Source organism: Pimephales promelas, chromosome 25, assembly GCF_988280905.1.
Source record: "Pimephales promelas chromosome 25, fPimPro1.hap1.1, whole genome shotgun sequence".
NCBI classification, from domain to species: domain Eukaryota; kingdom Metazoa; phylum Chordata; class Actinopteri; order Cypriniformes; family Leuciscidae; genus Pimephales; species Pimephales promelas.
In genome coordinates this window covers 25,726,556-25,754,371 of record NC_142793.1, presented here as the reverse complement: position 1 = coordinate 25,754,371, position 27,816 = coordinate 25,726,556, and the positions used below count along the sequence as shown (strand labels likewise).

General features: G+C 37.9%; 2 protein-coding genes across 4 annotated transcripts; one reads left to right on the top strand and one right to left on the bottom strand.

Moving 5' to 3' along the window:
* Positions 1-285: 285 nt before the first annotated feature.
* Positions 286-8,896, bottom strand: ccdc77 (coiled-coil domain containing 77). 2 transcript variants are annotated; one of them, XM_039662177.2, is made up of 12 exons: positions 8,741-8,896; positions 8,217-8,266; positions 7,176-7,338; positions 4,842-4,984; positions 4,672-4,768; positions 4,521-4,593; positions 4,305-4,384; positions 2,976-3,124; positions 2,668-2,896; positions 1,909-2,037; positions 1,490-1,642; positions 286-651 (listed from the first exon to the last, which is right to left on the bottom strand). In XM_039662177.2, exons 1-12 carry the CDS (start codon positions 8,894-8,896, stop codon positions 505-507), a joined length of 1,569 nt encoding a protein of 522 aa, XP_039518111.2. In that variant the 3' UTR covers positions 286-504. The 2 variants fall into 2 exon arrangements, with proteins under 2 accessions (XP_039518111.2, XP_039518112.2); XM_039662178.2 differs by having other exon boundaries at positions 1,909-2,034.
* A 114-nt stretch (positions 8,897-9,010) lies between these two features.
* Positions 9,011-24,061, top strand: hdhd5 (haloacid dehalogenase like hydrolase domain containing 5). 2 transcript variants are annotated; one of them, XR_016150767.1, is made up of 9 exons: positions 9,011-9,144; positions 18,004-18,216; positions 18,332-18,444; positions 19,169-19,262; positions 19,398-19,431; positions 19,506-19,680; positions 20,340-20,528; positions 22,077-22,775; positions 23,009-24,061. XR_016150767.1 is itself a non-coding variant. In XM_039662180.2 (8 exons), the coding sequence occupies exons 1-8, from the start codon at positions 9,037-9,039 to the stop codon at positions 22,474-22,476; spliced, it is 1,326 nt and encodes a 441-aa protein (XP_039518114.2). In that variant the 5' UTR covers positions 9,011-9,036; the 3' UTR covers positions 22,477-24,061. The 2 variants fall into 2 exon arrangements, 1 of the variants encoding a protein (XP_039518114.2); XM_039662180.2 differs by having other exon boundaries at positions 22,077-24,061.
* Positions 24,062-27,816: the final 3,755 nt, after the last annotated feature.

Genomic DNA, 27,816 nt, shown 5'->3' with positions numbered 1-27,816 from the left:
TTTAATAAATATATTTTATATATATTTATATATATATATAATCGTATATATATATATACATATAATATATATATATATAAATTATATATATATATATATAAATAAATATATATATATTTTTTAATATATATATATATATATATATTATTTTTTTTTTTGTAAAATGTACAACAAAACTAGTCACGTGGGACAATTTTTTTTTAAATTGATAAATAAAATGAACATGGGCCTTGTGTTGTTCGTCATTGTCTCAGATCGGTCAAAAATAGTGATCTCACTTTCATATTGAATACAAAAATCAACCTTTATTTATCTAATATAGAAAATGCAACAGCACAAATAAACACACTTCCAGTTCTTCTGAATCGTTCATTCAGTCTTAAGACTCCTTATACTCCAAATCATTGGTAAAACAGTGTGAACAACATAATGTGAGACCAACAATATGATCCAGATTTCATATTTCTATATGCAAATGCTTATATCAGTCCACGCGACGAGTCTTCAGCAGAATCTCAGATCATTCTCCAGTCGGTAGATTTTGGCCTTCAGGTTCTTCAGCTGATCCTGGACCTTCACCGTCCGGCTGTTGGTCTGACGCACTTCGCGAAGAATCGCCAGGTCTTGATTCGGGCCCATGTTGACCGTCAACTAGAGAAAGAGACAGCCATTAATCATTTTAAATAGATTAATTTGCACTTTTATCTCTTTTCATGCCATTGATGAAAATTTCCAGCTTTGTGTTTTCTCTGTTATACAGTAGGGGGCGCTATTACACATCTTCTGAAAGAGTCCTGAATCTCCGGATCAAAAACAGTCGTAAATGATGCAGAAACAAGCGGTAGCACAAGTAAGCAGATGCATATGTAAAAAAAATAATGCGATCATCAACATTAATCAAAACTGCCTAATGTGACTGAATGAAAGTGTTTTGATGGACTCGATCTACTCCATCTGTGTTGTTGTGATCATTGTTCTGAATAATTTGAAAAATTACATTTTCTCAGCTCAGTTTTGCTTTTTTATGAAACTTACCCACATTCAATTGTTGATAAAAAGCTAGAATAGATGCATGACGCTATTTTGTTTAAAGCAGAGTCTTTCTTTTGATATAGTACATATTCTGATATTCATACAACAAAATATTCTGGGCCTTGAAACTTGTGAAAATGATTAAACATGTTTATTCAAAAACGCTGGCGGGGAAAGAGTTAAAGATAATATGAATGACTAACAAATAGTTATGTGTCTGCCAATTTCATATTTAATGATATCAAGTCACATTTATTTATATAGCCCTTTTCACAATACAGATTGTATCAAAGCAGCTTCACAGTGATAATATGAAAGTAGTACAACACAGATCAATAATATTGTTAAATATTAAATATATCAGACAATTCATTGTTTGAAAACAAGTCAACGTGCCACGGTTTGCACAAATGTTATTAAAGCGGTGTAGAAGAGACCAATGAGAGCGCTGACTGACCTTAAAGAGATGTTTCTCCACATCTTTGACTTTCTGCCGCAGGTGTTTGATATCGGTCTTGAATCCCTCCACCTCCATGAGCCGTCGTTTCTCCAGAGCTTCGTAACGTTTAGTCATTAGCTTCAGGCGATTGGCCATCTTGTCAGTGCGCTCCTGAACACACACACAGACATTTAAACTACCTCAACTCTTCGATAAAAGATCAAAATATTTTAATGTCAAAGGCGTCTCACCCTCATGTCTCTCTAGATATGACTTTTTTTAAATAGAACATAAAAGGAGATGTTTAGCGTAATGTTTAGGCTGCTCTAATGTCTGCTGGACATGCACTTTTGTGAGTCAGAAGTAAAAACATTTGCATGCACACATGAAGGAATCACGTGTTTGTTTTCTGGTGAACTAAGAGTTTGTTTGCGTACTTTGAATATCTCTCGGCCCACGTCGCCCTCTTCTCTGATCTGCGACAGCTCCGTCTCCAGATTCACACACTGATCTCGGTACATGTCGGACAGCTTATGAGCCTGTTTCAGTTCCTCTTGCAAAGCCTGCTGGGAAAAAAAAAGACAATCACTTGTGAGAGCTGGATAAAGACTTCAAAAGATCAATGAGAATACGGTGGTAAACCAGCACAAAGATATTATGAATTAAAACTAATTTAGTAAAACCTCCATTTTAAATGGTTAATGATTTTTGTAAAAAAAAAAAAATAATAATAATTTCCTCATGTTTAAATATTTAAGAAAAATCATAAGGAATTAAGGAATCAATTTTTTTTTTTTTACATATTTGGATTTTTTTTTTAATGAATAAATTAATTGATTTTTTTTCATTTAAGCACACATATTCTATAGTCATTTAATAAGTATAATAAAAATGTGCTATGTATGCAAGTGTAAGGAATCGTCATTTACAATAGATTTTTTTTAATTAATCAAGGATGCATTATTATATTGTTACAAAATATTTCCATTTGAAATAAATGCTGTTTATTTCAAGAAAAACTATTTTTAACATTAACAATCAGAGACGTTTATTGAGCATCAAATCAGTGTAAAATGTCATTTAAATTGAATATATATATATTTATATGTGTGTGTATTTAATAATATTTTCCTTTTTCTCTGGCTTTATTACATTTAGTACGATTTTTTTAAAAAGGTAAAAAAGGTGTTTCTGACCCTGATCTCGTCCCGGTGTGTGTGGCTGCTCTCGATGAGCGGCGGGTCGGCTGACGGACGCTGCTCCTGGAAGCTGCGGTCCTCGCGCAGTCGCTCCTGACAGGAGTCCAGCTCTCGCAGAAGACGGTCCTTCTCCATCATCCAGCTCTTCTCGTGAGCTCGACTGGAGAACTTCAGCTGCAGGAAGTCCCTCGTGCTCTCATACAGCAGACTCTGTGTGCGCTGGAGTCTGAGAGAGAGAGAGAGAGAGAGAGAGAGAGAGTCACACTCCGGGTTCAGGGTTCAAACACAAGAAGGGATGAACTTACTTTTCGGCTTGGGCCGTGATTCTCTCCTGGTCCCGCTGGTGCTGAACCTGTCTCTCCTCCAGGTGAATGCGTCTGTCCTCCAGCAGCGCCTCCACCTGCTCTTTAGCCAGCCGCGTCTGCTCCTCCATCTGAGCCTGCAGCGCCTCCACCTGGACCAATGGAGGAACCGCATTCGTGAGCACTGAACATTTCACAGCATCGACACCACTTCTAAAAGAAATGGAAAAGTGAAGGCTCACACTGAGCTGGACGACGGAGATGAGCCCATCTCACCTGTACTACCCCTTTTCCACCAAAAAGAACAGGTTCGGGACTGGTGCTCGGAGGAGCACATCTATAATTGACTAGTTAGGACGTCGTAGGACAACACACTGCAGGCTGAAATGACCTAATTCCGATTTTTTTTATCTGAAAGACACAGATCTGATCTTTTCAAACCCAGGCCACTTGGGTATGTGGTCCAAATCTGATATATATCCGATCTTTTGAAATGCGACTTCGATCTGAACGGCCAGGTCACATATATCCGACCCGCACGTCATTGCACGCACCTGAAGCTAGCCAATACACGCTAACTCCAACGCGTTTCTGCACTGTTATGGGCCGCTGCAGACGTGTCTCTTCCCCAGTGTTGTGCCTGAACGCGTTCATGTTTTGGGCGAACGTGACAGTTCAACGTACATTCTGGTGTCTGTGAACGTGCGCTCTCTGTCAGTATAACTTCGTACAGTAGGGTGCCAGATTTCTATAGAGCCTTCCTGGCTAAAACACATGTAAACATGCCTTAAAATTTAGCGAAAAAACACCCAATCTGGCAACACCAGCCACCAGTGTCGCACCGCGGCCGCCGGCGACAAAGCAAGGAGCGCAGAGGACGCGCACTATCAATTAAACGGGTTTTATGACGAGGTCGGTGAGGATCGGAAAAATCGTACATTTACGTGCAAACTTTGCCCGTCGATAAAATAGTTGTTGTCTGTGTTTGTAAATGGGCTGTGGTGGCAATAATAATAATAAAACAAAAGCTCGCAACATATGGGAAAAAAGAACTATTCCGCAAACAACGTCGTTGACCGTTGATTACTCTTCTGCGCATGCGGGTCACTTCTGGGTCATTTCACATTCACACAGGAGATCACAAAAGGTCGCATTTAATTGGAAATGTGAACGAACGGCCTTGCAAAAAAAAAGAGAGAAATTTTTCAAAAAATCAGAATTGAGCATTAAGTGTGAACGTAGCCATTGTTGCAGTAATACACTCAGGAATAGGTTCATACACAAATATCAGCATAAGAATGCATGAACTAGTTTTTACACACACACACACACCTGCAGCAATAACGTCTGCTTGTCTCTCTTGTACTGCTCTGAACTTCTGCTGTCGTCTTCTTTGGGCGATTTCTTGCTTCCTGTGGTTTGAAGAACAACACATGCTGTTAAAGTACAGCCGTTCTCCTCTTACATAGACAAGAGGAGTCCTTGACAACTTCATCAGTGTTTTACAGCTCAACGTTTAATAAGCAAAGGTGATGATGATGGTCAAACCTTTGGCATTCACAGGTCTTGGTTTTGACTCCTCATGTGATCTCAGCTGGATCTTCTTCTGAGGGATTGTGACCTAAATAAATCAAAATTAAGCGTAATACACAGACGGCCACGAAACATCACAGTAATGTTGCTCTGTGTCCTTCTGAACCTTATTGGGAGGCTCCCGATGGAAGTACGTGATCTCGCCTGGGTCCGGTCCCACCAGCGCTAGAAGATGCTGGATCTTCTTCCGGTCCTCCAGCTCTCTGTGACCGCAAACAAAGCTTTCAGACTCGAGCTCATCTCAGCGATCACGTTCGCGCTATCGTGACATCTGACCTGATTTTGAGGCGGTCGTTCTCGGCGTACAGTCGCAGCGCTTGCTCTCTCTCCTGGAAGAGATACACCTGCATGTCACTGAGAGCGTTCTGGAGCTCCGCGATCTCCTCCTCGCGCTGACGGACCTCCCACTGCAGCTTGTGCTGCGCGACAACACACAGCGTTAGATGCACACACACACAATCCAATCCCGATAGAGCCCGACCGATAAAGGATTTTGAAGGCTGATACCGATACAAATATTTTTTGGTTTTGAAATCCGATATATCGGCCGATATTTTATTTATTTATTTATTTTTTTGAACTGGACGTGATAGTCACAAATTTTGTCCTGCTTATTTGAGTTTAGAGAACTGATGGGGATGATCTTTTAATTGTTATTCAAGCAATGACCAACTCAACGAGTGTTGCCAACAGGAACGGTGTAGAGCGCCCTCTGGTGGACAAACTATACAACTCCAACACTCATGACATGGTTCAAGCGTGTTTCGTCCGTTTTTATTTTATTGTTGAAATATTCATTTATCGGCCATTATACCTGCTGATACCAATAGTTTGGAAAATGCCTAATATCGGCCGATAATATCGGTCTGGCTGATTAGACTAAATTGTATTCATTCTGGTCTTCCTTTTTTGTCACACGTCTCCAAACCCTGCCCAATTATTGTCATTTTTGGAGTAACACTTTGGTGTACAACAAGCGACACGCTGATATTATTGCTTTTGCTTCATTGGTAGCCAGAAAATGAATATTGTTACATTGAATATCTTAATTCGTGTTCCGAAGATGAACGAACAGTCTTACGGGGTTAAACAACATGACGGCGAGTAAATACTGACAGAATTTTCATTTTTGGGTGAACTAACCCTTTAAACAGTTGGGTTTTACCGTTTTCGAAACGATTTTCTGATATTTAGAATAGAGCCCGACCGATAAAGAATTTTGAAGGCCGATACCGATACAAATATTTTTGGGTTTTGAAATCCGATATATCAGCCGATATTTTATTTATTTATTTATTTTTTTGAACTGGACGTGATAGTCACAAATTTTGTCCTGCTTATTTGAGTTAAGAGAACTGATGGGGATGTTCTTTTAATTGTATGTATCGTGACCAACTCAACGAGTGTTGCCAACAGGAACGGTGTAGAGCGCCCTCTGGTGGACAAACTATACAACTCCAACACTCATGACATGGTTCAAGCGTTTCGGCCGTTTTATTTTTATTGTTGAAATATTCATTTATCGGCCATTATAACTGCCGATACCGATAGTTTGGAAAATGCCTAATATCGGCCGATAATATAGGTCTGCCGATATATCGGTCTGGCTGATTAGACTAAATTGTATTCATTCTGGTCTTCCTTTTTTGTCACACGTCTCCAAACCCTGCCCAATTATTGTCATTTTTGGAGTAACACTTTGGTGTACAACAAGCGACACGCTGATATTATTGCTTTTGCTTCATTGGTAGCCAGAAAATGAATATTTTTACATTGAATATCCTAATTCGTGTTCCGAAGATGAACGAAAGTCTTGAGGGCGAGTAAATACTGACAGAATTTTCATTTTTGGGTGAACTATCTCTTTAAACAGTTGGGTTTTACCGTTTTCGAATCGATTTTCTGATATTTAGAAGAATATCAGTAACCAGACAGTTTCAGGTCCCATTGACTTCCATAGTATGTATTTTTTCCAACTATGGAAGCCATATTTGACTTCCTGGTTACTGATATTCTTCTAAATATCAGAAAATCGGCTGAATGGATTAAAAAAACGGTGAAACTCTGGGGAATTGTAAAATGAGCCTATTTCCAAAAAAAGGTGGAGTATCCCTTTAAGGAGGCAGCAAAACTCGGTCAGCCATGTTCACTCCGGTGTCGTGTGTTTACAGTGGAAGTTGGATGCGGCTGAGTTGGCGAATAACACACGTCATAACCAGAGGTTATGTGATTGGCTTACGGGTAACCAATGATTTTATACTTCAGACAAGCGCCTTTTCAATTATGCCACGCCAGACTCTGTCTGTGAAGCAAAGTGAAGTATTACCAGGCCATTAATGTCCTTTCTACACCTGGAAAAAATTAAACACTCCCATCAGAGTCTCTGTTAACTCGTTTTTATAAAATATGGAATCCTTTCCTTTCTTGATTTGATTTTTTTTTTTTATCTTTATTTTGTTTGTGGGATAATTTGGGATGGGTATATAATTCTTTCTTCATTTATGTCTATGGATGTTTTTCATACATGTCATGGACATTGTGTCACTTAAGAATCTGCTCAATAAAAATAAACATGAAGAAAGAAAGCGAGTCCAGGTGAAGAGGGCGGACCTGCTCCTCTGCGGTGCTCCTGTACTTCTCCAGCATCTGCAGCAGGTCTTCATGTTCTCCATCGAACTGAGCCACCTTCTGCCTGTAGAAGTCCAGCAGCTCACGGGACGGCCGCAGGAACGCCAGGCGCTCCGAGATGGAGGGCAGCGGAGACTCCAGCTGACTGACCCAAACACAGGAGAGCGGCTTCAGCACTTCAAAATGTGTCAGACATGCTTCATACATGCAGATGGTCAACAACGGTATCTCTCTCTCTCTCTCTCTCTCTCTCTCTCTCTCTCTCTCTCTCTCTCTCTCTCTCTCTCTCTCTATATATATATATATATATTCTCTTATTGTCTTATATTGTTTCCATGTTTTCCAAGCATATTTTGCACCCATCATCTCATTACCATAATCCAAAAAACAAACAAAAAATCTCTTTCTTAAATGAATGATGTATACATTGTTCCTTTATTTCAATCATCATTGTATTACAAATAAGGAATTATACAGGGGAATGTGATCAGCGAGAATATTGGAAATTGTAAAATTGGATTATTGGGGGATGGGGATGTAAATAGTAATTACTTGTAAAACACTTTGTTAATAAGTCTTAATGGTCATAAACAAGAAAAATAATCTTTATGCATATAGACCATTTCACAAGATGTAAACAACACTGGTCCAGAAACACTTCCTGTTTCAGTTTGTAACTGTTTTCTTTATTTCACATGTAAAGAAAACATCTTAAAGATGTTTGTTTAACTTTTTGATTCAGTTTTAAATGTTCTGTTGGTTGTATTTTATCCCAGCTTTTATGTAGTGTTAAAAAACTGAAACAGGAAGTGCTTCTGGACCAGTGTTGTTTACATCTTGTGAAATGGTCTATAGTTTCTTTGTGTGAGGTTCTCAATTAGTGTTAATATACAGTGGCATAGGTTTGATTTTGGAATCGGTGGGGACAGGAACAACAGTATATAAATGCATTTTAAGTTTTGATCGAAATTATTGCTAGGGATATATCAGTGTCACTGGATATTGGTGGGGACACATATTTACCTTTTACGCTCTTTTGTAGGAGGAGAATCCATCATCACAGTGAGTATGGCCTAAGATAATGTAAAAAAGACTGTAAAGTGGTGCACTCAAAATGGAAAAATGCTGATTTCTTTATTATGTAATTTTAAGGTAATTTGGGTAAAGGTCGATGATCAAACTATACTCTAAAAATTAAGGTAAACAAAAACAACATGCAACAAATCCTGATTCATGATTGATGGTTGCCATGTAAACAGTGACGCTTTGAGGAGGGACGTTTGAACAAACAAAGTGTTATACAGGTTTATTTGGACCAATAAATTAACGATATGATTAAATTATCACTTTATTTTCTAATCAGCCAGTCAGGTGTGAAGAAAATAAGTCAATAAAATCAAACTATAAAAAACAACCGTTGTTATTGGTCCAACTAGCTGACAACATCATGTACCATTTCTAATATTTACCCGTGCACACATTATTAACCCTTTGTTATAATCATATTCTCGTGGGAAAATAAATTAATTTAATTTTGATTTAGTTACCTTCTGTGTGCGTTCACTGGCACTCCTCGTTTTCAAAACACGCCGGTTACAAACCGGAAGTGTGTGCGTCTTTAATGGAACGCGTTCTGAGTCTGCGCAAGAACACGAGCGCGCACTGCCTGTCAGTTTTACTACACTCGTTCCCGTGACACACATGCATTGATTTAGATAAGAGCTAGAAAAACATGTTTGGCAGCTGCTGATAGCATGTGTGCTAGCGGTTAGCAGCAGTGCCGAGTCATGCTCAGGTCAAAGTAGAAACGTTGTCTCGTTTCTTCGTTTGTTTTTCCTCAGAGATGTTTCCCGTCTTGAACATGTTTAGGATCGGGTGTATAGGCGTGAAACTGAGCAGGACGGTCACGAATGCCGCTGCTTTTGCGCAGACGCAGCGCTGCTACAGCACAGTGAGTTCAAGCTCAGTATTAATGTTATTAGTATTCAGAATTTAACCCTCATTAATAACCATGAACAAACTAACACTCCTGACCACAACAAACCGACTGGTGTTATGTGTTAAACGGCTTTTGTTGTTGTTGTTGAGTTTCTGTTGCCTATCTAGACAGCACTTTCGGTCACACTTTAGTTTAGGGTACAATTCTCTCTATTAAATGACTATTAACTACGACTTTTGCCCCAATAAACTTCTAATTACTGCTTATTAATAGTTACTAAGGTAGTTGTTAAGTTTAGTTATGTGTAGAATATGGTCATGCAGAATAATGCATTGATATGTGCATAGTAAACAGCCAATATTCTAGTAATATGTGTGTATATATTTAGTTATTTTGACAGTAATTAATATTCAGCAAGTGAATTGCAATTGATCTAGATGAACTTTCACCTGGATCTCTTTACTGTGGGATGTTTTCCCCTAAATAGCACCGCACCGCAAATGTGAGTGGATGATTTACTCAAGGTTTCGCTTTCCTTTTGGAGTAAATGTGAAAATAATCTCGGTATGAGAGACGCCTTTATTGAGGGATGGTGTGGCGTTCATGGTTAGCCTCAGTTTGATCTGTAACTTGAAGGTTGTAGGTTCAAATCCCCAACTGAGACAAACCTATCCCCATTGTGACTTTGATCACGACCTTTAACCTTAGATTCCTGAGTGTTATGTGTACTTTTTTCCCAGTTTATCACTGTAAAGATGTTTTGAAACAATCTATCTCGTCTAAAGCGCTATATAAATAAAGGTGACTTGACTTGATAAAGTGAGTTGAAGGGGTGGTCAAAATCCCTTGCCTCTTCAGTATATATTTCATAATATCATTTTGAATGATTATGTATTTCTTTTATAAAATCAATAATTAAGTATGTTTATTGTTATTTAATCATTTATTGACATAAATGTATTCTTTGTGCTTTTGCTTGTGAAATAATATTCTTAAATGCATGCTGATGTAAGTCACCAGCTTCTTTTAGGTGCACAAGGCCATTTGTCTCTTTCTCTGGTCTCAGGAGAAAGGTTTATGGATCCTAAAGGCGTCGTGAACACATATGTCCAACACATATGATACTTCTCTGTACAGATGGTCAAGCTATATTGAGCATTGCTTTATTGAACTTTAATTGTTATATTAAACTGTATTCCTTCTATTATATTTGCTTTCTGAGAAGCAAATGTTATCTGTTTTTCTCCCAAACGAGTGAATGTTTTACCATTATGTTTTGGTACACTTAACTGATAATAAGACGCTCAGACTCTCTTCAGCCTTGATAGGAGCTCCTATTTGCTAGTGTCCTATGTGAACGCAGTAACAGTGAAAATAATAGGGAAATAGAGATTTTGGTTTATGTTTGAGTGTTAAAACATAAAGGGGTCTTTGAAGCCAACAGTTTAAGGCACTATTTCTTTGTTGAAGTCTTACTCCAGTTAGACTAAAGTTCAGTGCTAGTCTTCTTGGTTGCAGGTTAAGCAACCACTGCCATTATTGGAGATTGAATGAGTTGTTGTTCTGGACACACTGGCGCCAGCAACCCAAATCTGTGACCTGGAAGGTCATGACGTGCCTCATCGATGGAGATATGTTTCGTCTATCTGTATATGTGTGGAAAATTACTGTGTTTATCTATATCTTAGCCAATGAGAATCATTCAACGTGTAAGCAATGATGTAGCTTAGACCTTGGGAACAGTATAACTGCTGTGATCTTTGTAACTGTAAGGGGGCGGCCTACGAACTCCTGAGGGAGTCTTGAAGCTGACTTCTGCTGATGAAATGGCAAACTATGTTCAGTAAAACTTTCTTTAATTTTTATAATTCCGACTCCGGGTCTTCATTCTTCATATCTGGTTCTGGGTCCTTTAACTGTTAGTACCCCTAACAGTTTGGTGGAGGATGCGCGGGCAATTATTCTCGGTGACACCCCTGGCAAATCAACAAACAAGGTAGTAAGCTTTTGTTAATTGTTAGGGCTGTCTGACTGGAAGAGATTTTGAAGGAGGTCGGGAGAGTCTTCACTCCGATGAGCGAGTGAAGAAGTTAATTATACTAAAGTTTAAAGTATAAAATGAAGTCGCTGATAGCATTGTTTAAGGTTTAAAGTTAACAAGAGCAGACAGCGCAAGTGAAGCGTGCTTTGTGGGGGCCCCACTGGGCCTGGGCATTGTTGGTGTAGCAACACCCCAGCAAAGTACGTCCCTGGATTGGGTTTAAGTTCCAGGGCACCGCGAACCTACTCTATCTCTTCCATCTCAGATAGGGGTACCCCGAATTTAGTGGATTAGGCAGTTAGGGATACTAACAAAAACAGGGTTGTTTGCCAGGGATGCATCAGGAACGATTCCGGAGAAAAATAAATAAAAAGTTGGGACCCAAATTGGCGTGGACCAGTATATGTAACTGTGATTTTGCAGTATACTTTGCAGTTTCATCACGCAGAAGCCAAGCTGAGTTGTTCAAAGATTGCCGCCTCCATTTCTGCAATAACTTCAGGTGAGTATGAACTATGATTAAGATATGGCAGAAAAATTGTATAACTTAATCAGTAATCTGAACAGTCCTAAAACAAATAGTGCGACAGAAGAGAGCAAATGCTGTAAACAGCTGTGCTCTGAAGCCCTCGCTTTGAAGAAATTAGCAGAAATTATTAAGAAATGGTAGTCAGGGTTTTGAGTCTGATTGGAAATTTAAACGACAACTTGACTGGTTATAAAGAAACTGAAAGATGAAAATGTTTAGCCTCATATTGCTAATGATCATTACAAAAAGCAAGTAGAATAAATTCTGGGGCGGGAATAATTTCCCTAAGCAAGTGATTAAAGTTAAACTGAAACTTTGTGAAAACAACTTAGAAATATTTTGAGCATTTCGATGCAGCTTCTGAAAATTAATGTTCTGTCAATAATAATGAAGAAGATTATGATTGGGCTATTGTGATTAAATCCGCCACTGGCGGACTGTAAAAGAATACAGAGAACTGCTTATCAGTGGCTCTGTGTGCATTCCTGAATGGGTCACACACTGCTTCAAGAGTGTGCAATAAGTTGGAGCAGATAGAGAGTGTTTTAATTGTGGTCAGCAGGATTATTTAACACGTAACTGTAAATGCCCACAGAGAAGGTGTTTTAAATGTGACAGACAACACATTTCTGGTATTAATGTGGGTTTGGAAGTAGATCCGTGTTTAAATGACGACATTAATATTTTTTGTCTTAGAAATAAGAAATAAAAACAAGGTCAAAAGATTGAAGTCTTAAAGTGAGTCCTTTTGAAGAAAAGATCTATAATAGTAATTTTTATAGTGAAATAATGAAATACAGTTTGATGTAAATTGAATGACTCCAACAAATGTAAGTTGCAAAATATATCAAAGTAACTAAAAGGATGATTGCGTTTTAATTAAACATTTTAAAAAGGTGTTAGATGATCTAGAGAGACTAATCGCACAGATGATTTACAATAACTGCAAAAGTATCACAAGCAGAGAGTGCTTGCCTCGTCAAAGTTAGTGTGAATCCTAATTGGAGATTGATAAACTCCAAGAGAAAACTTAAGTCGAATATTAAGCAATGGTTGAGAACTTGACGATTAAAATTGAGATTGAGAAATGAGAAACGTTATTGAGAACTAGAATAATTATTTTTATTTAAGAACAAATAAGCAGAAGCAGTACTTTATTAGCAGTTGTTGAATGTTGATTAAACAAACAACTTGAGAAGTTGACCATGAAAGAACTAGAAGCCGATGTTTAGCTTTCAAAAAGATAAGTTTGTTTTGGGCTGTAATGAAACAGTTTGCTTATCTGAATCTGGTGTGTACTGTGGCTGAAAACTGCCAGTGCAACAGAGACTCAATCTGAGAGGAAATTAGTAATGCCTAAATTCCCTGATGTGGGCAAAAGACAAATGTAAATAATGTTAATTTGAAACCGTATGTAATTTCTGGCAAAGATGCCTTAAGTTGGAATAGAGTTAAACGATGGGATAAAGTTTGATGTTAGAAGTTTATGAGCGCAGTACCAGTACTGAATCCCTCACAGTCTCTCTCTCATTCAATGTCAGCTAAAGGTGTTATCTGAGCCTGTGTCATTAGTGATAATAAGCTATTTGTATTAAAACACAGTGTTTCAGTTGAAGATCATAGACACAGAGATGTTAAAAGAAATCATTGCCATTCAGAGGCAGTTTGTATTTTAAATGTTTTAAAAGCAAAACTGAAGGACTTTCAAGAAGTCATTAAAATAATACTAGACGAAACGAAGGTACATCTTTGACTAGGTTGTTTGTGAACCAATAACTTATTTGTCTGAAAATCTTAGTCCCCACCATGAAACGGGGGCGGGGCTGATGGCTCCGCCTACAGATGAAGTGCACTGAATGTACGGTTGTGATCTAAATCCACTGAGTAGCTAGTTGCTGCTTTTAAGATGGTTAATGGATTTAAGTGATTGAACACTGTTGTTATTAACCTGTCTCCCTGTGTTACAACTATTAGGCAATCCGAATGGCCCTGGTGACTCTTGAATATTTTTCCTAAGCTCCAGAAACAACAGATTTTGTTGAAGAAAACGGTTTTGAGAAAATGGCGGTTACCATGTGTGCACGAGTGGTCATCTCGATGACGGGTAAGACCTTCTTTGGCCAAATAGGAGGCAACCTAAGGCAGGGGGATCACGCAGACACTGGGCATCTCCTGATGGAGGTGTTTATGTGAGGTTGGGTATGAGAGTGGACGGGTGTCTGCGAGGCCAACAGCATCCTGTATCGTTAGGGGGGATGGAGCTGTGAGGAGTCACGGCAGTCTGCCCCAGGAACGTAAGTCCCTCTATCCCACTCACCAGAAACCGCATTCACTGCATGGCTTGTTTCTCATTGTGACAAGCTCTATGTATGCCAGGGGACCACACCCTGATGGAGATTATAGATAAAGAGCTAACAGGAAGGGGGCTTCGGGGTTCAGTCAGGGCCATGAAGTGATTCCCATTAGTTGTTGTGGAGACAGTAACAAAACTTTTGGATGTCGGTTGCCTTATGGGCAAAGAAAATTATAGTGTTGATTTAGAACTAATATGTCTAACATAATTTTGACTCCTGGAGGTCGTTAGACATGGTGGTGACTAAAGATGAAGACAGCTTTTGTAGATTTAAGAAAAGTCTGGATAACAAAGGTGAATGGTCAAAGGATATTGTAATGAGTTTAAATGTTGTCTAAAAGTTACAGTCTTAGGAGGCTGTTAAAAAGATTATTTTGTTATAGTGAGAGAGACTTGAGTGGAGGAAGGGATGGAAACTGTGTCCGTCTTTCTGTTTTGGCCTGCTAAAGGAAGCAAAATAATGTTAATGAACCAAAACAATCCAGCTGACCGTCTAAAAGTAAATGAATAATAAGCAGGCATGCTTTGAAACTGGTTTAGAGACCATAAACAATTAAATAAAAGCTACAAGAAAAAAAATGTTGATTACTAAACTGTAAAGAAATATTGTTGGTTTAACTTAAAAAAGTAAGTAACCTGGGTTGCCTTCAAATTTTAAGTTGATTGAACTGGAAAAAGTGAGTTAATACAATGAAGGAGATTAATTTAATCATCAGAAACTCAAAATAATAAGTTATTTCAACTAAAGAAATTATTATAAAGTTGATTTGACAAAAGAAAATATGTTGTGATAACAAATCTTGAAAATATTTTTTTACAGTGTATGAATGTGTGTATATTTTTGGTGACGGCACTTTATGTTTTATATGTGTTGGTTTGGGGACTATTATTTCCTGATTTTGAGGATATTGTGCCATTAACCTCTGGAATGAGTGTTTTAACATTACAGATGGGTTAAGTGGAATGACAAACTTTTAAAAAGTTGACATTTCTGAGTCAATCTGATGAAAAGACAATACAGAACATGGGACGAGCTTTAATTGGAGTGGTTTTCCAGCTCTGTCTGCTATTGGTAATTATGAATACTTTTGTCATTTATGATATTGTTCTGAATTACTCTCTGGATTAGTATGTTAAATAAACTGGAATTGTAAAGTTGAAGATTGCCGTCCATTATGGGGTAAAAACTATTCTCTAAATTCAACTGAGGGTCTACATTTAAATAGACGACTATGTGGGATCTTAATGATAAACGTAAATAAAAGAAATTATAGACTTGACGGCAGAGAGAAAAAGTGACACATTGGCTGAGTCACTATCCAAATTATCCAGAGTGAGCTCCCTCATTTTTTTATGAAAGGCCGGTGGGCGAACAAAGGAGTGAATATAACTTCTAAAAAAAACTGTTATTTCTCAATCCATTGAATGGATGTTTGACATTAGATGTCTAAGAAAACTACAATTTAGTTAATGAAGGTTAAATGAGAAAGCAGCTTTATGGCTGTCTTAGAGGTTGCGATGTGAGTAAGATAATATTTTCGTTTCTGTAAAAGTGTAAAGATAAGTGGGACTGAGACGATACTATTAATATTTTTGGACTTCTATTTTTCTAATATTCTTTAGACTAACCATTTGATAGACAAATACTGTGAAAAGTAGTTATAAGGAAAAATAAAGTTGAAATTAATGATAAGAAACCAAGGGTTTTGAAGAATTAATTAAGTAATTTCCCTATAACGAGGGAACTCTAAGTGTCACTAGGCTGACAGAGGTGAGAGACTTGTTGGAAGAGGGAAGTGAAAAACAAAAAGGTTGTTTTGTGAGATATGTTTGTGTGGATTGTAAGCAAACAATTATACTGGTTAGATGAGGAGTGTAGGTAAATAGGTAAAGATAGAAGAAATATAGGTTAAATTAAGTTTAAATGGTATGAAATATTTCAGAATAAAAATAAGGCATTGTATGATTAACAGGGTTTAACGTGATATAAAGATAAGGAATGGACAAAAGCTTTATTAAGCAGATGGGAAAATTCTGTATTTTAGTGGTAAAATAATAATTAAACTGATGATGTGGATTTGTTTTATTTTATTACTATTTTTGAAACAATAATAATAAAACAGGTGTCAGATGTTATACAATTAAACTGATACATGCTTTGTGACCGTAAACTGATTGATAATTTCAGTGAAGACTTAAAAGTGCTTGAATCGATTATCAGTGATCTTATTAATATTTTATTTTTTGTTGTTATATTTTTGTTAGACAACCATTGTGTTTTGAACCTAAAGGGTCTATAAAGGGGGTAGTGAATAATGGATTAACTATCCAACATTGTTTATGATAAAAGGATTTGAAAATTATGGTTTTAAATAAATGAATAAAAAATAGTGCTTATATTCTGGTATTCATGATTATAGAATGTCCTTATTTAGGATCTGACTAGTGACTGCGGGTCTAGCCCATGCTAGGAATACAGCAACGGTGCTTGTTTTATTTAGCCCGGCTTCCAGAGGATAAATATGTACTTGTTTCGTAATCAGTTATGTGTTTTATAAAAATGTTAACCTGACTGATAAACTGAGGAAGAATGACATTGATGTCCTGTGGTGAGTGGAAGGTGGGAGAGCCTCTTAATGGGGACTGGAATTTTTAGTATCCAGCATGTCCGTGACGAGGTGAAGAGACAAGTGTGACCCGTCAGGGGAGCATGCGTCATCACTCCCCTTTCCGTAGTGACCTCACTGGTTAGACCAGACGTGGCGGTATTGGACCCCACATTGGTCTAAAACGGGGGACTGAAGGGGTGGTCAAAATCCCTTGCCTCTTCAGTATATATTTCATAATATCATTTTGAATGATTATGTATTTCTTTTATAAAATCAATAATTAAGTATGTTTATTGTTATTTAATCATTTATTGACATAAATGTATTCTTTGTGCTTTTGCTTGTGAAATAATATTCTTAAATGCATGCTGATGTAAGTCACCAGCTTCTTTTAGGTGCACAAGGCCATTTGTCTCTTTCTCTGGTCTCAGGAGAAAGGTTTATGGATCCTAAAGGCGTCGTGAACACATATGTCCAACACATATGATACTTCTCTGTACAGATGGTCAAGCTATATTGAGCATTGCTTTATTGAACTTTAATTGTTATATTAAACTGTATTCTTTCTATTATATTTGCTTTCTGAGAAGCAAATGTTATCTGTTTTTCTCCCAAACGAGTGAATGTTTTACCATTATGTTTTGGTACACTTAACTGATAATAAGACGCTCAGACTCTCTTCAGCCTTGATAGGAGCTCCTATTTGCTAGTGTCCTATGTGAACGCAGTAACAGTGAAAATAATAGGGAAATAGAGATTTTGGTTTATGTTTGAGTGTTAAAACATAAAGGGGTCTTTGAAGCCAACAGTTTAAGGCACTATTTCTTTGTTGAAGTCTTACTCCAGTTAGACTAAAGTTCAGTGCTAGTCTTCTTGGTTGCAGGTTAAGCAACCACTGCCATTATTGGAGATTGAATGAGTTGTTGTTCTGGACACACTGGCGCCAGCAACCCAAATCTGTGACCTGGAAGGTCATGACGTGCCTCATCGATGGAGATATGTTTCGTCTATCTGTATATGTGTGGAAAATTACTGTGTTTATCTATATCTTAGCCAATGAGAATCATTCAACGTGTAAGCAATGATGTAGCTTAGACCTTGGGAACAGTATAACTGCTGTGATCTTTGTAACTGTAAGGGGGCGGCCTACGAACTCCTGAGGGAGTCTTGAAGCTGACTTCTGCTGATGAAATGGCAAACTATGTTCAGTAAAACTTTCTTTAATTTTTATAATTCCGACTCCGGGTCTTCATTCTTCATATCTGGTTCTGGGTCCTTTAACTGTTAGTACCCCTAACAGAGTACTAACAAAACATGTGTATGTTGTGTATGTTTTGAGGGTGAACAGGACCGCAGCTTGTTTGGGCTTCTGTTTGACATTGATGGAGTCCTGGTACGTGGTCGGACGCCCATCCCTGCAGCTAAACAGTGTTTTAGGGACCTGGTGGATGGCGATGGGAAATACAAGGTTCCTGTGGTGTTTGTGACGAACGCAGGGAACTCTCTCCGGCAAACCAAAGCCGAGCAGCTCTCTCACCTTCTGGAGGTCGAGGTGAGACACCTGACCACAAAGCTGCTCCATTTGCAGTGTCGATAGTTTAAACACAACATTTGATTTGTTTACAGTGTCTGAGAGTGAGTCATGGCGGTTTGATTTCTCCGAACAGGTGTCACCGGATCAGGTGGTGCTGTCCCACAGTCCTCTGAGGGTTTTCACTCAGTTCCATGACCTGTGCGTGCTGGTGTCCGGACAGGGACCCGTGGTGGAAGTTGCACACAAGTATCCTTTACCTTGGTATAACTGACTATAATTATAAAATAGTTACAAATAGTGTGTATATATATATATATATATATATATATATATATTAGGGCTGTCAAATGAATAATCGTGATTAATCGCATCCAAAATAAAAGTTTGTGTTTACATAATATATGTGTGTGCACTGTGTATAATTATTTTGTATATATATAAATACACACACATGCATGTATATTTAAGAAAAAAATATTATTTATATATAAAATATTTATATTTATATATAATATAAATTATATATAAATCTATATACAACAGTATATACATGAAAATATTTCTTAAATATATAAATATATACAAGCATGTTTGTGTATTATTTATATATATATATATATATATAAAGTAATTATACACAGTGCACCCACATATATTATGTAAACACAAACTTTAAACTCTATTTTGGATGTGATTAATCGCAACTAATCGTTTGACAGCCCTATTATATATATATATATATATATATATATATAAATTATATAAATATATATATTAGAGAGAGAGAGTTATCAAGCATGTATTAATGACCTCAGTCAGTGCGTCTCTCAGCGGTGTACGGCAGCAGCGTCTCTACTAATAGATAAATTAAGTTTAACTGCTTCAAGTGATTACCTCGCTAGTGCAAAATCAAGCATTTAACAGCCCCGTTGTATAAAATATAGTTTGTCCTTGATCAAATAAACTCCAGTGTAGGTTTCAAGAACGTTGTGACCATTGACATGCTAAGGGAGGCGTTTCCTCTCCAGGACATGGTGGATCACCATCGCAGACCCAAAGACATTGTGAGTAGAAACAATAATATCTGAATATGAATTTAGCCTTTTTTTTATGAGCTGTGTTTTTAAGGCAACTAGTTGAACAGATTCCTAATCCTAAGCATTAAACATTGACTGTATAATGTATTTAATATTCCTAAGATTCCCCCATCTAAAGGTGTGCCACCAATAGACGGTAAGTTTCATTCCACCCGTCTCACTTTCTGTCCCGGCTGAGATCCGTGTCCGCTCACGTCTGTCTCTTTAAAGCTGTCGTCCTGTTCGGTGAGCCTATCAGGTGGGAGACGAACTTACAGCTGATTGTTGATGTGCTGCTGACCAATGGGAGGCCAGGAAACACAGTGACATCACTGCATTACCCACACATCCCTGTGCTGGCCTGCAACATGGATCTGCTGTGGATGGCTGAAGCCAAAAACCCTCGGTTAGTGTCAGGAGATATTGATAATAATCATAAATTTATGATAAAGATTTTCAACACTGATAATAATCAGAAATGTTTCTTGAGGAGCAAATCCTCATATTAGAGTGATTTCGGAAGGGTCATGTGACTCTGAAGACTGGAGTAATGATGATAAATTCAGCTTTGATCACAGATATAAATTATATTTTAACATGCATTCAAAAAGAAAACAGTTATTTTAAATTGTAACAATATTTCACAATTTTACTGTGTTTTTGAACAAATAAATGCACGCAGCCTTGGTGAGCATCTTTAAAAAATCTTTCGCAACCTTAAATATATTTTGTATATATCAATGTAAATATTTGGTAGAATCATCATAGTTAAACACATGCTTCAGTGAATGTTATTATATTTGTCTCGCTCTATCTCTGAAACAACTTTCCTGTTAGACTGATGTTATCATGATGGCTTTTGGTAATGTTAACCAGTCTCCATGATAGCTGTTTAGTAAGCGGTGTAGGCAATGCAGCCCACTTTACACCATCACATTGATAAAATCTCTTTTTATTGAATATTATATCCTAATTCCAAGTAAAAAATGGGTTGCAAATGCCATTTTATGTTGACCGTAACAACGATCATGTAAGCAGAATTTGTTGCTGTTGATTTGTTGCTAGATTCGGTCACGGCATGTTCCTCGTGTGCCTGGAGAGCATCTACAAGAAGATAACCGGCTGTGAGCTGAAGTACGAGGCTCTGATCGGGAAGCCCAGCGTTGTGACTTACAACTACGCCGAACTGCTCATTAGACAACAGGCCGAGAGTCTGGGCTGGACCCGGCCGGTCGAGAGGCTTTACGCCATTGGGTAAACTTTGGACCACATTAATATGCATGAGCAGTTTTTTCAGAGCATTGAATGACCTTGAACTGACGCTCAGTCTGAACTGGGTGAATCCCACAGTAAAAACATGAGTGGTGCTATCCAATATGTGCTATAATCATTTTTCCTTAATACAGTGATTAAGTTTGGACACCCATGCTAAAGTTGCCTAAAAAGAAGAATAGAAAATCATCTTTTGGATATTGATCTTAATGCCTTAATTAGAAAAATGAGGAAAACTTCAACCTTTAAGGACACAAATTTTCTTTGTGAATGAATAATTTATCATAAATAAATAAATGTTTTTCCTTAAAATACAGGGTGCATAAGTCAGGGCACCCCTATGTTAAATTCCCATAGAGTCAGGCAGATTTTTATTTTTAAAAGCCAGTTATTTCATGGATCCAGGATAATATGCATCCTGATAAAGTTCCCTTGGCCTTTGGGATTAAAATATCCCCACATCATCACACACCTTCCACCACACCTAGAGATTGGCATGGGGTACTTTCCATAAGATCATCTTTCAATGCAAATCAAACCAGCTATTAGGCTAACTGAAGTAAAACCATGCCAAACTCTAGGTGTGGTGAAAGGTGTGTGATGATGTGGGGATATTTTAATTCCAAAGGCCAAGGGAACTTTATCAGGATGCATATTATCCTGGATCCATGAAATAACTGGCTTTTAAAAATAAAAATCTGCCTGACTCTATGGGAATTTAATATAGGGTGGTCATGACTTATGCACCCTGTATTTTAAGGAAGAACATTTATTTATTTATGAGACATTATTCATTCACAAAGAAAATTGGTGTCCTTAAACGGTTTGATTTTTCCTAATTTTTCTAATTAAGGCATTAAGATCAATATCCAAAAGATGATTTTTTTATTCTTCTTTTTAGGCAACTTTAGCATGGGTGTCCAAACTTATTCACATCACTGTAAATGGCTTCAAGGAGATATTTATAAGCAAAAGTATTTAATTTTATATAATATAATAAATACACAGGGTTTTTAAATATTTCTGCTTTAAACTGTATTTAATAATTATGTTAATAATATTTAAAAATATTAACTGAATGTGTGTGTTTATATACACACACACACACACACACAAAATGTATGCATAATGCAAGAATTATTATTATTATCAATTATCAACATATTACAATATAAACACAATACAAATTAAACATTGTTTTCCATCCCCAAATTTAAGAGCTCTTAAAATGACCAAGACATTTGTTTGACCAGTTAAGATATTCCTGACCTTACATTTCATAAAACTGAATTTTTGTAGACGTTTAAAGAACCTGTGGGGACTTTTATTTTATGTACATTTTACACACATCACAAAAATGCAAGTGAATCACACCGATTGCCGTAACACATTCTAAATTGAATAAATGAATCGTTATTAAAGCCAAGAGCAGTGAGTGCTTTTCTTTGATTAACATTAATGACACGGACCGCTGCAGGTTTATTAGGCTGCTGTCACTTTAAGACTTTTCTTGGTCCGTCTCTCTCGTAGTGACAACCCCATGGCTGATATTTACGGCGCAAACCTGTACAACCGCTACCTCAAAGCGATGCATCGCAGCCAGGCGCAGGCGCAGGGGGGCTCGGCCAGTCAGGTGACCGGAGACCTGGCGTGTGAAGCGTCCGACGATGCCAAATGCTCCGGGCAGGTGATGGTGGGAGGCTCGTTCGAGCACCGTCCTCCCGAAGGCTGCAGCTCAATCCTGGTCTGCACGGGCGTCTACAACCGAGACCAACAGGACCCCGAGCAGACGGTCCCGGAGCAGCGCATTTTCCACGGTCACCGGGACTTCCGCTTGGACCCCAGCCTGACTCAGCCGTCCTTCATCGTGCATGACGTCCGGGATGCGGTGGAGTTGGTCTTCCAGCTGGAGGGGTGGCCACTGCAGTAAACCCACATCTGTTATGCCATATCCACACAGAACAGAATCAATCAAGCTGTCTACACAGGAAGTGTTATTTGCGTCTTATGATTTAAAAAAAAAAAATCTTTTTTCTTTTTTTACATTTTATTTTACTTGCAAAAATCAGTTTTATTTCTTAAATCCTTATGCATGTCATTTTTTGTGCCTTGTCCTTCCATTTAAATCATATTTTGAACAAATATTTAGGACCGCAACAGTGTCGGCCCACATCTAGAACCAGACGTGGACACTGGGATGATAGCCCATTATAACCCACTGTAAATAAGGTAATTGTAATGATCTATTGTCAGTAGTGTTTGAAGCACTGCTCGTGCTCGGTGTGTTATTTTTAACAGAACTCAATTAAACAAACATTTACTTTTTATGCAACTGCATAAACTAAACGCCTTTTCTACTGTAGAGTAAAAACACTTTTGCTCATAATTGACTTCATATGTCACGATGTTACTTTATATCTTACAATGCGTCTTATTTCTTATTTCATAAATGTTTTCTTAAGGTGCGGTGACATTTACAGTTGTGAGAGTGACAAACCAAGCTGCTTTCTGAGAATCTGTGACCAGTTTGAACCAGTTATGGGAAAATATTTCGCCGTCACGTAAAATTCCTAATCATGGATGTTCATATTGGATTTCGCCCACAGAAATTCGCAGAAAAACTGTAGATGTGACTGCACGAGCAGAGCAAAGGTTGGTGTAATCTGAATTAAATGCAGCAATTCACGCAAGACTGATGTAAGAGTTTGAATGACGTTTACATCTAGACATTATTTGGGAAAGGTTTCAGAAAGCTGCACTTAAAAATGAAGGATCTTTTTTGGCACTGATGGAGAACATGTAACATCCATGGAATCTTTCCATTCCACAAACGATTCTGTAGATTCTAAATCTTCACATTAAGAAAAAAATGGTTCTTTTTAGAATGTTCTCCAAAAAAACGTTTCATTCTATGGCATCGGTGTGAAACCTTTAATTTTAGTACGTTCACACGCACAAGGTTAAATGCTGTTAGTGAAGTCATAGGCTACTAGTTAATGGAAAAAACACTGCCATTGAAAGGAGGAAATTCATTTTGTCTCTCCAGTAGGGTTTAAATATTTTGTGTGTGTTCGCCTAGTACACGTACACCTCGGTTAGTTTGTTTAAATGTGAACACTTTGGTTTGCTGTAACGCTGTACCTCTTAAGAGCCGCTCACACTGTACGTTCATTATCTGCAGCTGTTTTAAGATAATTAACGTACAAAAAAGTGTGTTTTGTATTTTTTTTTAAAATGTTCTGTCTAGATATTTTTGAACTGAGCAGTCATTGTTTATTGTTGGTTTTAAATAATTTAACACACAAATCCCTCAAGTAACATTGTGTCCTTTAAATATATTGTTTTATGTTCAGAAAGAACAAAGAATGCATTTACTGACTCACTGTTTTTGCATTTTATTGTACTGTACACAACCTGCTGCAAAAATAAAAGTGCAGAAAAACAGAACAAGAAAAACATCATAATTGTATAAGTTTACAGAGTTTGTTCATTAAATGCAACTGCCTTTTCTGAGATGTCTGATATGTGGGTCTCATTTTCTTTAAGAAGGCACCCAAAGGCACGCTCTAGGGTCATACATGCTTGGCTCAATCTGTAGTTGAAGTTGAGCTGCTGTGGTGTTTCTGCTCCTCCCACTGGGTAAGCTTTCATGAGCCAAGTTAGTAGAGGGTAACACACTATTTTTTAAATGTACTAACCCCAGCGTTCATGCAATAAGCTGCAATTGGACACAATCCCGACTGAAATCTACTGAATGGGGATTTGGGTAGTGTATTTTTTTGGACATTTTAATTAAAGTTTCTTTCATGATAAACACTATTTTACTGCACTCAGCTGGGGCCCCTAAGTCCGTACCACCAAGCGCCATCCCATAATTCCACCGTCCACGAACCCACTATTTTTATAATGGCATAATAGGATCCCAATATCTCAGCTCTGGAAGGGTCTAGAGCCTCCATTTTTGCACTCAGGTCAAAGTCTCACAGCCCTCTATCAGAATCCAGAGTTTTGAGAAGATTGGAGAAACTTAATTTTTCGCCCAAAAAAAAAAAAACGAAAGGGGTACCACTGTCAGGTTTTTTCGGGTCGAATTTTTGAATTTCGATATCTCAGCTCTGGAAGGGTCTAGAGTCTCCATTTTTGCACTCAGGTCAAAGTCTCACAGCCCTCTATCAGAATCCAGAGTTTTGAGAAGATTGGAGAAACTTAATTTTTCGCCCAAAAACGAAAGGGGTAACACTGTCATTTTTTTTTCGGGTCGAAATTTTGAGTTTCGATATCTCAGCTCTGGAAGGGTCTAGATCCTCCATTTTTGCACTCACGTCAAAGTCTCACAGCCCTCTATCAGAATCCAGAGTTTTGAGAAGATTGGAGAAACTTAATTTTTCGCCCAAAAACGAAAAAAAACGAAAGGGGTAACACTGTCGTTTTTTTTTTCGGGTCGAAATTTTGAATTTCGATATCTCAGCTCTGGAAGGGTCTAGAGCCTCCATTTTTGCACTCACGTCAAAGTCTCACAGCCCTCTATCAGAATCCAGAGTTTTGAGAAGATTGGAGAAACTTAATTTTTCGCCCAAAAACTGAAAAAAACAAAAGGGGTAACACTGTCGTTTTTTTTTCGGGTCGAAATTTTGAATTTCGATATCTCAGCTCTGGAAGGGTCTAGAGCCTCCATTTTTGCACTCAGGTCAAAGTCTCACAGCCCTCTATCAGAATCCAGAGTTTTAAGAAGATTGGAGAAACTTAATTTTTCGCCCAAAAACGAAAAAAAAACGAAAGGGGTAACACTGTCGTTTTTTTTTCGGGTCGAAATTTTGAATTTCGATATCTCAGCTCTGGAAGGGTCTAGAGCCTCCATTTTTGCACTCAGGTCAAAGTCTCACAGCCCTCTATCAGAATCCAGAGTTTTGAGAAGATTGGAGAAACTTAATTTTTCGCCCAAAAACGGAAAAAAACAAAAGGGGTAACACTGTCGTTTTTTTTTCGGGTCGAAATTTTTAATTTCGATATCTCAGCTCTGGAAGGGTCTAGAGCCTCCATTTTTGCACTCACGTCAAAGTCTCACAGCCCTCTATCAGAATCCAGAGTTTTGAGAAGATTGGAGAAACTTAATTTTTCGCCCAAAAATGGAAAAAAACGAAAGGGGTAACACTGTCGTTTTTTTTTCGGGTCGAAATTTTGAATTTCGATATCTCAGCTCTGGAAGGGTCTAGAGCCTCCATTTTTGCACTCACGTCAAAGTCTCACAGCCCTCTATCAGAATCCAGAGTTTTGAGAAGATTGGAGAAACTTAATTTTTCGCCCAAAAACGGAAAAAAACAAAAGGGGTAACACTGTCGTTTTTTTTTCGGGTCGAAATTTTGAATTTCGATATCTCAGCTCCGGAAGGGTCTAGAGCCTCCATTTTTGCACTCACGTCAAAGTCTCACAGCCCTCTATCAGAATCCAGAGTTTTGAGAAGATTGGAGAAACTTAATTTTTCGCCCAAAAACGAAAGGGGTAACACTGTCATTTTTTTTTCGGGTCGAAATTTTGAGTTTCGATATCTCAGCTCTGGAAGGGTCTAGATCCTCCATTTTTGCACTCACGTCAAAGTCTCACAGCCCTCTATCAGAATCCAGAGTTTTGAGAAGATTGGAGAAACTTAATTTTTCGCCCAAAAACGAAAAAAAACGAAAGGGGTAACACTGTCGTTTTTTTTTTCGGGTCGAAATTTTGAATTTCGATATCTCAGCTCTGGAAGGGTCTAGAGCCTCCATTTTTGCACTCACGTCAAAGTCTCACAGCCCTCTATCAGAATCCAGAGTTTTGAGAAGATTGGAGAAACTTAATTTTTCGCCCAAAAACTGAAAAAAACAAAAGGGGTAACACTGTCGTTTTTTTTTCGGGTCGAAATTTTGAATTTCGATATCTCAGCTCTGGAAGGGTCTAGAGCCTCCATTTTTGCACTCAGGTCAAAGTCTCACAGCCCTCTATCAGAATCCAGAGTTTTAAGAAGATTGGAGAAACTTAATTTTTCGCCCAAAAACGAAAAAAAAACGAAAGGGGTAACACTGTCGTTTTTTTTCGGGTCGAAATTTTGAATTTCGATATCTCAGCTCTGGAAGGGTCTAGAGCCTCCATTTTTGCACTCAGGTCAAAGTCTCACAGCCCTCTATCAGAATCCAGAGTTTTGAGAAGATTGGAGAAACTTAATTTTTCGCCCAAAAACGGAAAAAAACAAAAGGGGTAACACTGTCGTTTTTTTTTCGGGTCGAAATTTTTAATTTCGATATCTCAGCTCTGGAAGGGTCTAGAGCCTCCATTTTTGCACTCAGGTCAAAGTCTCACAGCCCTCTATCAGAATCCAGAGTTTTGAGAAGATTGGAGAAACTTAATTTTTCGCCCAAAAATGGAAAAAAACGAAAGGGGTAACACTGTCGTTTTTTTTTCGGGTCGAAATTTTGAATTTCGATATCTCAGCTCTGGAAGGGTCTAGAGCCTCCATTTTTGCACTCACGTCAAAGTCTCACAGCCCTCTATCAGAATCCAGAGTTTTGAGAAGATTGGAGAAACTTAATTTTTCGCCCAAAAACTGAAAAAAACGAAAGGGGTAACACTGTCGTTTTTTTTTTCGGTTCGAAATTTTGAATTTCGATATCTCAGCTCTGGAAGGGTCTAGAGCCTCCATTTTTGCACTCACGTCAAAGTCTCACAGCCCTCTATCAGAATCCAGAGTTTTGAGAAGATTGGAGAAACTTAATTTTTCGCCCAAAAATGGAAAAAAACGAAAGGGGTAACACTGTCGTTTTTTTTTCGGGTCGAAATTTTGAATTTCGATATCTCAGCTCTGGAAGGGTCTAGAGCCTCCATTTTTGCACTCACGTCAAAGTCTCACAGCCCTCTATCAGAATCCAGAGTTTTGAGAAGATTGGAGAAACTTAATTTTTCGCCCAAAAACGGAAAAAAACAAAAGGGGTAACACTGTCGTTTTTTTTTCGGGTCGAAATTTTGAATTTCGATATCTCAGCTCCGGAAGGGTCTAGAGCCTCCATTTTTGCACTCACGTCAAAGTCTCACAGCCCTCTATCAGAATCCAGAGTTTTGAGAAGATTGGAGAAACTTAATTTTTCGCCCAAAAACGAAAAAAAAAAAAAAGGGGTAACACTGTCGTTTTTTTTCGGGTCGAAATTTTGAATTTCGATATCTCAGCTCTGGAAGGGTCTAGAGCCTCCATTTTTGCACTCAGGTCAAAGTCTCACAGCACTCTATCAGAATCCAGAGTTTTGAG

Excerpts from the sequence above, each read along its gene's own strand:
- hdhd5 (XM_039662180.2), top strand. The coding sequence starts at position 9,037 with ATGTTTCCCGTCTTGAACATGTTTAGGATCGGGTGTATAGGCGTGAAA. Across the intron at positions 18,445-19,168 it reads GTGGTGGAAGTTGCACACAA|TGTAGGTTTCAAGAACGTTG; the intron begins GTATCCTTTACC and ends AATAAACTCCAG. Across the intron at positions 19,263-19,397 it reads ATCGCAGACCCAAAGACATT|ATTCCCCCATCTAAAGGTGT; the intron begins GTGAGTAGAAAC and ends AATATTCCTAAG.
- ccdc77 (XM_039662177.2), bottom strand. The coding sequence starts at position 8,896 with ATGTGTGTCACGGGAACGAGTGTAGTAAAACTGACAGGCAGTGCGCGC. Across the intron at positions 2,897-2,975 it reads ATCACGGCCCAAGCCGAAAA|ACTCCAGCGCACACAGAGTC; the intron begins GTAAGTTCATCC and ends TCTCTCTCTCAG. Across the intron at positions 2,038-2,667 it reads CACACCGGGACGAGATCAGG|CAGGCTTTGCAAGAGGAACT; the intron begins GTCAGAAACACC and ends TTTTTTTCCCAG.